Source organism: Sardina pilchardus, chromosome 8 (genome assembly GCF_963854185.1).
Source record: "Sardina pilchardus chromosome 8, fSarPil1.1, whole genome shotgun sequence".
In the NCBI taxonomy this organism is placed as follows: Eukaryota; Metazoa; Chordata; class Actinopteri; order Clupeiformes; family Clupeidae; genus Sardina; species Sardina pilchardus.
In genome coordinates, this window is record NC_085001.1 from 27,747,294 (window position 1) to 27,759,511 (window position 12,218).

The 12,218-nt window shown below is 43.3% G+C and overlaps 2 protein-coding genes across 4 annotated transcripts in view; one reads left to right on the forward strand and one right to left on the reverse strand.

The window, feature by feature from the left end:
• dock5 (dedicator of cytokinesis 5) overlaps window positions 1-1,788 on the forward strand; it is a 34,498-nt gene extending 32,710 nt beyond the window's left edge. Inside the window, exon 51 of the mRNA XM_062543484.1 lies at window positions 1-1,788. This exon is cut by the window's left edge and continues 133 nt beyond it. The gene's annotated coding sequence lies outside the window, so the exon portion shown is untranslated.
• A 1,240-nt stretch (window positions 1,789-3,028) lies between these two features.
• On the reverse strand, window positions 3,029-11,783 carry LOC134089630 (E3 ubiquitin-protein ligase TRIM47-like). Of its 3 annotated transcripts, none has more exons than XM_062544087.1 (6): window positions 11,185-11,783; window positions 8,123-8,218; window positions 7,438-7,671; window positions 6,191-6,350; window positions 5,633-5,689; window positions 3,029-3,755 (listed from the first exon to the last, which is right to left on the reverse strand). In XM_062544087.1, exons 1-6 carry the CDS (start codon window positions 11,671-11,673, stop codon window positions 3,235-3,237), a joined length of 1,557 nt encoding a protein of 518 aa, XP_062400071.1. In that variant the 5' UTR covers window positions 11,674-11,783; the 3' UTR covers window positions 3,029-3,234. The 3 variants fall into 3 exon arrangements, with proteins under 3 accessions (XP_062400071.1, XP_062400070.1, XP_062400072.1); XM_062544086.1 differs by having other exon boundaries at window positions 11,083-11,783; XM_062544088.1 differs by lacking the exon at window positions 6,191-6,350 and having other exon boundaries at window positions 3,619-3,755; window positions 11,083-11,783.
• Window positions 11,784-12,218: the final 435 nt, after the last annotated feature.

The window sequence follows — 12,218 nt, forward strand, 5'->3', positions numbered from 1 at the left end:
CTGTCCTGCACCTGATCCTGGGCTCTCAGTTCTTCCAGCCTCCCCACACCACTCACTGGGCCTCTGCAGCCTCTGCCCCAACACCGGGGCACTTTGGACTATTCTGCCCAGATACTGGGGCACTTTGGACCATTCTCCCCCTACACAGGGGCACTTTGGGCCATTCTGCCCCCAAAACCGGAGCTGTTGGAACCGTTCTGTTTCCACAGCAGGGCATTTTGGACACTTCTTCTACCCGACTAGGGCAGTTTGGACACCTCTCCCCATGTGTGACAGAAGGGCAGACTGAATGTTAGTGTGTACTTGTGTGTGTGCGCAATGGCATCAATGCACAGGGTGCGTGTGAGTGTGTGTTTTAGAGTGTGTGAGAGTGTGTGTGTGTGTGAGAGAGAGACAGAGACAGAAAGACAGACAGACAGACAATGCCTTACTGAGCTCTAGGGGTCGGAAAGCTTATTAGAATTATTCAGGAGATTTTCTACTTTGATGATTTGATTTTGTAATCAGAAATGGTTTTGTATATGTTATTGTACTACTGTGTGTGTGTGTGTGTGTGTGTGTGTGTGTGTGTGTGTGTGTGTGTGTGTGTGTGTGTGTGTGCGTGTGTGTGTGTGTGCGTGCGCGTGTTGCTTCTCCACTGGACACCTGCTAACTTTTAGGCTTTTAAGGGAAAATTAATTTACTTGAAAAGGGGACACGGCCATCCAGCATTCTGATGAACTTTTGATTCCAATGAACTTCCTGTGGCACTTTAGCTCCACCTGGGCTCCAGCGGGAAGCCTTCCTCTCCACACACACACACACTCCTCCCGGAACTACACACACACACACACACACATATACTCCTCAGAGGACTACACACAGACATATTTACTCACTGCCCCCAGGATTCCACACACACACAGACACACTCCTCCGAGAATTCCATAAACACACACACACACACTCATCTGAGGATTCCACACACACACACACACACATACACTCATCCGAAGACTACACTCTCTCTCCTGGAGACTCAAACAAAACACACTCACCTCTTGGGTCTACACACATACACACACTCCTCTGAGGACTTGTAATACACACACACACACACACACACACACTTTGTCTCTCTAGGCCAGCATGAGGAGTGCACAGTGGGCTGTGGTGTGTTAAGTGCCTTTGGGTCTCCCTCCTCCTTCTGCATCTGACTGAATCAGCACTGGAATCTCTCTCTGGCCACATTGCTCCTCCCCGCAGCGTTTGAGCAGCAAACAGACCAAGCTATGCGCTTTGCAATATAGATGTTTATATTTTTCTCACAGTGCGCATTTCAGGTACTCTACTGCTGCCCTACGCTTCATCAGCCAGGGTCACCTAACGCTGAAGAGCCTCAGTCATTCCTTATGAATTGTATTCTGACCTTGTCCTTCCATTTCCAAGCAGGTTCCAATGGCACAAAGCATGATTTCAGGATTGTCGGGATGCAGATTGAGTATTTTATGCCTTAAGAGCGTAAATAGACTTGTTCTAACGAACATATTGAAGACACCAGTTGTACGTGTGTTCCTTAAACGCAAAACCAGCTTATGGTGTAACAGGTAATATTAGGGAAACTAGCCTGATGGTGTGAAAGTAATATTTGGGAAACTTGCCTGATGGTGTTTTTTATTTTCTTCTTTGTGATACTGTATGAGCACAAACGAGCAAGATTATTTCAAACTGAATATTTTTGTAAACAAAAATGTTTAACCAAACAGTTGCAAATTAAAGTTGTGTCTAATTGAGACATGCAAATGTTCAGCTGGTTGTGTGGTGTTGTTTGAAGCGCAGGCCCGTAATTTCACGGGTGTAGCAGTGCACCGGCTCCATCACCAGCTTGGTGGCGAAGTAGAACAGGAGGAAGGCGGTGTTCCACAGCACGGAGAAGCGCAGGCTGAGAAACAGCACCACCAGCGCTGGGTACGCCTGGCCCAGAATGCACTGCGGGTCCATCAGGTCCAGGCTCATCCAGAGCAGAGCGAGGGTCTGATGCAGGACGCTCACCACCATTTTTTTCAACGTCTCTCCTAGAGCTCCATAAGTGAGCAAAAACATTTTTGTCTCCGCGCATGCATTGCTGTAGTCCGGCAGTGCCCTCGTTAGATTAGCTTTGATTCAGTTCAATTCAAAAACACTTTATTTATCCCCAAAGGGCAATTTACATAGTATCAAGGAGTATAGTACAATACTGTAAAATCCTATAAATATCACTGTTTAAAAATAATAAGTAGATGTACATGGGTCGATACTAAAGTCCTGTGCAAGTTTGTGCTTAGCAGTAGTTGAAGTGCAGCGCAGTACAGCGCTCTCTGGACAACGCCAAGAACAGCTTAGCATAGTGAATGGGATTCTTTTTTGCCGGATAGCAAAACTTGGGACTATATTGTGGGCGAGGCACTGCTACTTGGGTGCAGAGATATCACACAACACATCATTCCCACTCACCACAGCAAGGACAATCCCTGTGAATGGATATACACATTCTAAACATCTGAAATAGACACTACGAACATCAGCTTTATTTCATTTCCTCCTTTCTGCTGCTGTGTTTGTATGTGTTTGTGTGTGAGAGAGAGAGCTAGAGAGATGTGTGTGTGTGTGTGTGTGTGTGTGTGTGTGTGTGTGTGTGTGTGTGTGTGTGTGTCTGTTCTAACAGATAATGAATGAATGGGAACATCAGAATGATGAGTCTCTGTACTCTGATTCACATTGTGTGTGTATGTGTGTGTGTTCCTTTGGCTGGGCAATCAAGCAATGCAGTTTAGGTTAAAATATCAAGAAACACACACAAGAAAGACCTAGATTAAATAACTATAAATGTTTGCTAGATCAAATAAATGAAAATGTTTACTACTGTATAATGTTATTGTCCCAAAATACTTCTAATAATACTATTAAAGTAGATTTGAAATCTGCCATACTAGACAAATGATGTATGTGATGAAAGGATTACCAAAACATGTGAATCGGCATAATTATTTATTTTCCTATTATTGCCTAGATGTCTATCCCTGCCACCAACATCACATAAGTTTAGACACACACATCAGCTTTATTCTACACATGCAGCCACTCAGAGTGAGTATTTGCTCTCCCACAGAACACAGATGATTTCAACATTCTGATCTGGGTTCAGGAGTGTTCTGTTTGACAACATTTTAGTTATGTATTTGTTGAAGACAAATGTGTCCTGCTTAATACAGTGAGTCACAACAGTTTCACTGTTGATCCATTATTTTCACATGTAAACCCAAGGTAGAGTGTGTGAGTGAATGTGGTCTGGACTTTGTGCAGGAGGGTCATTGTGTCAGAGATGCTGTAGAAAGCTAGAGTTCCTGCCTTGTGATCAACATACACTCCAATTCTGGAGCTGGCCACTAGAGGGAGTTCAGTCTCTCTATCATTGTGCCAGAAAGAAGACCTGTATATGTAGCTGTAGCGGCACAGACTCCAGGACTGATTATTACGTCCAAACCTACACTCATCACCCAGTCCTTTCCTGCTGATGCTTTTATATGAGACTGCTATATCAACCCCCTCACTCAACTCAACCTCCCAGTAGCAGCGTCCAGACACACCCTCTCTACACAGCACCTGATCCCTCCAATCAAATCTCTCTGGATGATCAGGATATGACTGATGATATGTCTTCTTCACCCTCCTGTTCCCCTCAGACAGTTGGAGGTATCTGCGTGCTGTGTTTGGATCCAGTGTGAAGTGACCAGAGTCTGATGGAGAAAAGAAAACAGGACACACATTAGGCCCTTTTCCACCGACAGAGAACCGGCTCCGTTCCCGTTCGCGAACCAACATTTGAACCGTTCGTTGTGTTTCCAACTAACAAAAGCCGGAAAAGTAGGAAGTCTAACCAAAAAATACTTGTTTTTTCTTGCGAACCGGAGTGGGCGTGTCATGTGCCATTCAGTGGGGAAAAGGCTAAAAGCACGAGTTTTCCTCCATATCAACTGTTGCCATGAGTAAACAAAACGATTCAAGTAGCATTACACTGCAGATGTTGATTAGCATTTTAAACAGCTAGTTTCTGCCATTTTTTATGGGAGAACTGGTCATATCACTCTCCCGTTTATGCATCTCATTAACTTTTGCTTTTGCATGCACCACCCATTGTTGATGACGCATCCTTGGTTCGGTTCAGAACTGGTGTAAATGCGGGCTGGTTCACTAGATAGCACCAAAGAATTCTGAACGGCACAAGTTCAACACCAGGTTTGTTTTTGGTTAGTTTTGGTGCCTTTAGACGTGTAGCCTATTTGTGCATTACAGTGTAGGTGTGTGTGTGTGTCTGTGTGTCAGTGTAGTGTACATGTGAATGTGTTTCACTGTCTGTATTTAAAAGATTAAAAGAAAGAAAGTATCTGTGTTCATGTTTCAGCGAGTTTTGCTTGAATTGTGTGGATTTGTAGCCTGGCTGGCACCGTCTCAATGAGATGTGGTCTGGCATTAATTTTCTCGTATTTGAAAAAAATGCCCAGACACATTCATTAGGCGCCACGGATGTCTATCAAATACGTCTGTGCATAGTTCATCATCGTCTTGCTATCGCCCCTGTTCTGTGATTGGTCCCCTATCTCAGGCAAAAATTAGGGTGGTAGTTTCCAGACTGCCTTAAGGCAGGTTTAGACTTGCCGCAGACAACGTGTTCGTGTTCGCATCATGGCTGCCTCGCGTATTTTGTGGTCGTTTGGCGCGTCGCAAGCGAACATGACGCGTCCGCGAGATGCAATACTGACAAGAAAGTAGGGGGCGATCATTGCCAAAAAAATTATCAACGACGGGGGGCAATCATGAGAGTAAACAATGGCACATGGCCAACTTCCACAGCTGAATTACTATAGTCTCCCCCTAGTGAAGACCTCCAGTTGGGTGCGTAATGCTGCAGCGAATCTGTACACAGCAGGTCGCACACGGGCGCATACGCTTACGCTTGGTCTAACGGCAAGTATAATCCCAGCCTTAGCAGCGTGAATGAAATTGCGTGCAAGGCAGCATGGGAACACCCATGCTAGTGGATTTGATTTATTTGTGAGCTACCTAGTGTCTCTACTCAAAACTTCAAAACTGCACATGTCCGTGTGTGTGTGCGCATGTGTGTGTGATTCTGTGCATTTTGGTATGAATGGCCATATGCATGTTATTAAAAGTGTGTGTGTGTTTGTGTGTGTGTGTGTGTCTCTGTACATTTGCGTATTTGGTTGTGTGCAAGTGTACATGTGAGTGTGTTTCACTGCCTGTTTTCAAAAAGATTAAAAGTAGGCCCCAGCTGTGGTGCAACTGGCTGGGGCACCTGCACCATACACCGGCGAACCGGATTCGATTCCAGCCTCATGGTCATTTCCGGAACCCACCCCTACTCTCTCTCTCTCATTTACTTCCTGTCACTCTCTACTGTCTCGGTCATTAGAGGTATACAAAAGCCCGAACACATACACTTTAAAAAAAAAAAAAAAGATTGAAAGTGTGTGTGGTTATGTTTGTGAGTTTATGTGTGTGTGTCTGTCTGCTTGCGTATGGGTGCGTGTGTTAGCGTGTGATTCCACAAATGTGTACAAGTTTGTCTCAGTGTTTGTAGACCAGATCAACTTACACTTTAAGAAATCCTCTCTGGTTACTGGCTCAGTAAAAACAGCCTGGCCATCAGACACTGAGGGGAAAAAAAACATTATAATTAACCAAACTTTAAGATGCACTAATTTAATCACCACTTCATCAGGATGGGGAGAGCAGGTTCAGAACACCTTCAGATGTGGGGGCTGCTGGTCTAGTGGTTCAGGAGTTTCCAACTGGAACACCTAAAGGTTGTGAGTTTGATCCCAGGGGCTGCCACTATTGAGCCTCTGAGCAGGGCATCTAACCCCAAGTTGATTCAGTATTCCTCTAGTTAGTTCACTGTGAGTTTCTCTGGATAAGAGTATCAGCTAAATGATGATTCATGTTAATGTAATAGAACCATTTGAATCAATGCCTTAACCCAACACACTGCAGAGCAAATTAAGTTGGTACAGTACAGTATATTGCACATTGAATGACCAAAACTACCTGGGTACAAGTAACCATTTGTAAGTCACTTTGCCTAATTAATGAATCATCAAACTGTTACTTAGCATACAGTAAATGCCATTATTTTATGTGACAGTTTCTACACCTGCTACAGAGATCTTCATGACTTCCTGCGTGAAGAAATCCTCCAGCTGCCTCTTCAGTGTGGAGACAGATTTCTTCACAGCCTCAAAAGACCACTTTTGGCTGACATAGGTGCTGGATAAGTCCTTAGACTGAGGTTGAGGGCTGCCTGACTGAAAATTCTACAAAGAGGGAGATGACAGAAGATAGAAACATAATTATATCTGATCTGTAGATATACTGTATGACCACTGTCCAAAATGGCTATTTTAATGGATTAACATTGTCAGGGCCGGAGTGGGACATTTAATTTTACCGTAATGGGTTGTGTTTTTTTCACTAGATAGGATCATATAGGAATACCCTTCCCTGATATTAATAATCACCCTGTTTGATCAGTTGCTAGTTTGACATCTAGATTGACACTGATTTTTCTTGCCCGAGAACTTTAGACGACTAGTTTCTCTAACAGCTCATTGAAACTGAATGTGAACTGAACTGAAGGGACCCAATACATATTTCGAGTTAGGGTCAATGTGAGGAGGACCCAATACATATTTTTTTTTCAAGGGCGTTTGAGATCTGGGGTTATTACCTTACCGGTAATTAATAATTATTATTAGCCTACACCTCTCTGCTGAAGTGGGAAATATAGACTTGCAATGTCCGACTCCGAACAGTTTTGTAAATGCTACTAATTTACTAATATTTGGGAAACTGTTATTAAGGGGCCGCGACCACACAGCCCAGGCTGCTGAAGTGTTGCGAGGGGGCAGCGAATAAACTTCGGAAACAATATATTTAAGCTCACAATACTCAGACCGGCCCAGAACACTAACGGCCCAGCGGGAATCCTCCCCATGCTCCTGATTAGCCACGCGGGACCTGTACATTGTATACGCCATTACCGTCTCATGTCAAATAAGTTGTCCTACATAATATAGTTTGTCAGATTTAATAAGCAACATAATTTGATGCAATACAAGGGGGTCCCTCCCTTGTGCTTCTATCAAGCAAGGTGTTCCTGCTCTGAGAAATGTTGAAGACATCTGATCTGATCTAATGGATATCTGAGGTTATATATTGCAGAGCTTTAGCACTGAATGCAATATTGCAGAGCTTTAGCACTGAATGCAAGAACATTTCACTGAAACACACACTTTAATTATGTTACGTATACCAATTTAATTAGTATGTTCCAACAAGGATTGTATGATGTTGTTGGATATTAAAAATGTTGTCTGCTAATATCCTATCTACTACAGGTACCTTGAGGAAATGGATGTGATCCTCTGTGTGTGAAAGCTGCTCCAGCTCAGCATCTCTCCTCTTCAGCTCAGCAATCTCCTGCTCCAGTCTCTTCAGGACTCCTTCAGCCCAACTCACCTCAGCCTTCTCCTGAGCTCTGATCAGCCCCGTCACCCCAGAGCGCCTTCTCTCAATGGAGCGGATCATGTCAGTAAAGATCCTCTCACTGTCCTCCACTGCTGTCCGTGCAGAGCTCTGTTTTGGAGACACACAAAGAGGAGGGTCCATCTAAAGCAGCCCTCACTCAGGGCCAGATGTACCAAGAAAGCGCTAATACCAAGCTTTTGTATGCGCAGAATCTGGCCCTTAGCCAGTTATCCATAGTGTGGACTCCTCTCTGGCTGATTGTGTGAAAGCTCTGACTGAGTGCAAACTCATAGGCTTTAGCATCTCTTGCTGGCACATATCTTAAGGGAGGAAGGTTTATAAACTGCACAGCTAAGTACCAACTGTCTACCGTTAGATGAGCTCTGACATGGCAGCCAGCTGCTGTCCAGTCCTTTGGTCAGTACTACATTTTCAATTCTACCCAAATTACTATTACAGTAGCTCAATGATGCTAACTGTGCCACCGGGAATGCCTAAGGAACACACCTGTTTGTATGCAGCTGAAAGTGTCTATCGTATTCTCAGCTCGTTTACTCACCTTGAGAGTCTTCACAGCCTTCCTCAGCTCCAGCAGCTCCTTCTCTCTCACCTGGAGTCTCTGCTGGAGTTTCCTCTTGGTCTCCTCCATTTCCTTCTAAATTACACAATGACCATACCAGACTACACATTACTACATAGTGCATGCACAGTATATTCAATAGTAATTTAATCCTCACATGAATGACCCAACTTTAAATATTGGGACTCAGGAGAGATGCCATGTATGCACTCATGACCCTATGTGTGCATTTTTACTTGGCAAAAAGGAGCAGATGGAAATGATGTGCTCTGCTTCTGAAAGAAGCATTCAATAAGTAAATAATATAATTTGATGCTATACATATGACTAGCTTTACTAATGAACATCTGTAGAAATTATATTATTTCATTGTATGGTGCCAAATAGTGTTATTAGTCTAGATAGATAGATAGATAGATAGATACTTTATTGATCCCCAAGGGGAAATTCAAGGTTAAAAGATTAAAAAGCAAATCAACAATCAACAATCAACAATGACTAAAGGAGCAGTAGAATACTATAGATAAGGTATGCATGAATGTACTGAGGATTGGTACTGTGATCCAGTCTGAGGTGTGTGTCAAGTTGGTAGTGCAAATAAGTCCAACAGTGCAAGATAAAATTCTAGTGACCAGTAATAAATATGTACAGTACAAAATGTAAGCATAGTAATAATAATAACAGTACTAATATAAATATATGGACAATTAAAATAAACTTAACATAGTAATAATATAAGAGTTAGACATGAGGGTAGACATGTAAGTCATGCCATGTAAGTGTATAAGAGGGTGGAGGTGCAGATATACTATGCATAGAAGTCCAACTCTCCTTTTCCCTTCAGTGAAGCATTGTACAGTTGTATGGCCCTGGGTACAAATGACTTTCTCAGTCTGTCTGTTGTGCATGTCATGGAGCGTAGTCTCCAGCTGATCAAGCTCTTCTGCTGTATGATAATGCTGTAGAGTGGATGACAGTCATTGTCCAGGATGCTGTGTAGCTTGTTCAGGGTCCTTTTGTCTGATACTGAAGTGATGCACTCCAGATCAGCTCCCACAACAGAGCCAGCCTTCCTTACCAGCCTGTCTAGTCGCCCAGTATCCCTCTTCCTAGTGCTTCCTCCCCAGCATGCCACAGCATAGAAGAGGACGCTGGCAACAACAGACTGGTAAAACATCCAGAGGAGCTTGCTGCAGACATTGAAGGAGCGCAGCCTCCTCAGGAAGTACAGCCTGCTCTGCCCTTTCTTGTATATTGCTTCAGTGTTGACTGACCAGTCCAGTTTATCGTCCAGATGTACGCCCAGGTACTTGTATGTGTTCACCACCTCCACATTGACCTCCTCAATGGTGACTGGCAGCAGAGCAGGCTTAGACCTCCTGAAATCTACCACCATCTCCTTGGTCTTGGTCGTGTTGAGTTGTAGGTGGTTGAGTCTGCACCATTGCACAAAGTCCTCCACCAGGCTCCTGTATTCCTCCTCCTGCCCATCCCTGATACATCCCACAATTGCAGTATCGTCTGAAAAGTCTATAGTCTAATGATTAGAAATGGTTTCCTCTCAACAAACACAATATGAACCCCCAGGGGCCAGTTGTTCAAAGGTAATCTGATCGGATTTTGTTTATCGGATTGGATCAAATCTGGAAAATGGGTTGTTCAAAAGGGAGAGAAGGATTCTGAATTCGGATCAGATCATGTAATCCAATCCTAGTTTGGAAATGGATCAAACCTTCAGTTTGTGTTGTTCAAAACTTTTCAGCAGGATTTGGATAACTTTGATCCAAAAAAAACATGATTACCCTGATCCCAACTAGGGATAGGATTTCAAGGTGGATTTCAGGAAGAAAATGTAGTAAAACTTTAAAATTGTTCAAATTATACATTTGTATAATTCAGTGTATACTTATTATTTATATTTTGCACTTAACTTTTTCAAGTTTAACCGTTACAATGATAAAGTAGACAGGCTACCAATTAAGCCTTTTATTTCAGTATAGTAAAGTAAAAATAAAATGATCCTGTCCACATGAAATAAACCCCCAAACAGATTTCAATACAAAACAAAAATAATATATTAAATGTTTCATCTCTGTCACTGTCATTCATCACTGTATATTGTTGTCAAAGAAACAATCATCAGATAGAACCTGTCAAAATATTTTTTTAACAATTGCATCCCTTGATACTGCATAGGCCTACTTAATATGAGGGGTCATAAAAAACATTATAAATGGAGTTTCATGCTTATGTTTTGTGTTTTGTCTCAAAATTAATACTTAAAGTGACCCCATGTTGGCTCTTACCTGATCTTTAGCTGGCAATCCGGATTTGGTAATCCTGAAAACAGTGTATCTGGATAAGTGTGATCCAATCAAATGTTGCTTTGAAAAATTGACTTAAAAGTAAGACGGATTACCTGATCCCGGATACCAAAAAGCAGGATTTCCAAATTACATTTTTTTGAACAACTGGCCCCTGGTGCTCCTTACATCCTAAATGGGCTGAAAAACTTTCGTGGTGAAAAGTAGGCTATTGCAGATTGATTTACAATGCCCCAAAATATGCAACCCGGCACATAGCCAACACAAAAAGACTTCAATAAAATAAATAAATCAAACAAATGCAGGATGTCACATCGAATACCCTCCCAAACTCCCACACTGAGGGCAGAAAAAACATCGCTTCAAATAGGCTAAATGAGCTTAAATTGGTATACGGGTAGGCTATAACAGGGGAATCCATGTGCAATGGTAGCCTACTGTAGGCTACTGCCCACACACAATCATACACACATTTGAGTATAATACATTCTACTTTGCGCGTGCGATGAGGTCTGGCGTTAGCTAGGCAAATGATGGCCTACCCATGGTCTGAGAGCTCGCGATCACACTAAAAATATCCGCACCTGAACTCCCTGTCTCCCTCCCGGTGCTTACCTGTTTCTCCATTCTCCCAGCTGCAGCTGAGACCGTCTCGTGGCTTTTGTGTTCATCTAGACATAGCACACAGACGCAACTCTGATCCGTGCGACAAAATACCTCCAGGAGCTTCTGGTGTTGAGCGCAGATCTTGTCCTGTAGCTGGCCGGTGACATCGACCACGTTGTGTCTTTTCCCTGAGAGTTCACCATGGAGCTGGAGGTGAGTCTCACAGTACGACAACAAACACACCAGGCAAGACTTGACGGCTTTTCGTTTTCTCCCGGTGCAGCTGTCACACTCCACGTCTCCAGGTCCAGCAAAACACTGAGAAGAAGAAGAAGCGGTATCTTCAATTCTGGTCTTCCTGAACTGTTCCACAAGCTCAGCAAAAACGTTATTTTTCTTTAGAACCGGTCTTGGAGTGAAAGTCTCTCTGCATTGTGGGCAACTGTAAACTCCCTTCTGATCTTCCTGATCCCAACAGCCCTTAATGCAGCCCGTGCAGTAATTGTGTCCACAGTTAAGAGAGACTGGATCCTTCAGTAGATCCAAACAAATCGGACAGATAAAAAGGTCCTCTTGGTTAATAGAAACAGCCTCTGCCATTCTTCCTGGGCACGACAAATAGGCCTACTCCAGGAACCTCTGAAGCCACCATTTAGGCTACGTTCAGCAGTTTCGTGTCCTTTAACTCGGACCTATAGCCCACAGTTTAGGAAATAGGCTACCGGATTTATGGGTGTGTCACTGCAACGCAAATCACATTTGCCATTGATTGGCAGGTAATTCTGCATGACTGGCATTGCCAATTGATCTGGACTACTGCCATAGGCCTGTGAAGTTCGCCTACATAAAGGATCCAAAGCTGCCATCTTTGCCCGTATAAGGAGATCCGGGTGTTAATTGAAGCTAAGTACCTATGGCAAGTTGCATTGTTAGCTCAGCAAAGATCAAATTGTGCTATCTTCACCCCGAAGATCACAGTATCCACTCGAAGGCAGAGGACAACACTTTGTAGTGCATAACGTCTACATTTCCAATTTCTTCGTCCCCGCGAGAGTTTAACAGGTGCGATAGTGGAAAATTACCATTTTATTTTCCCATAGAAAAATCCTTAATACCGGATCTCCTTATTTGGCATGGTAGCTTTT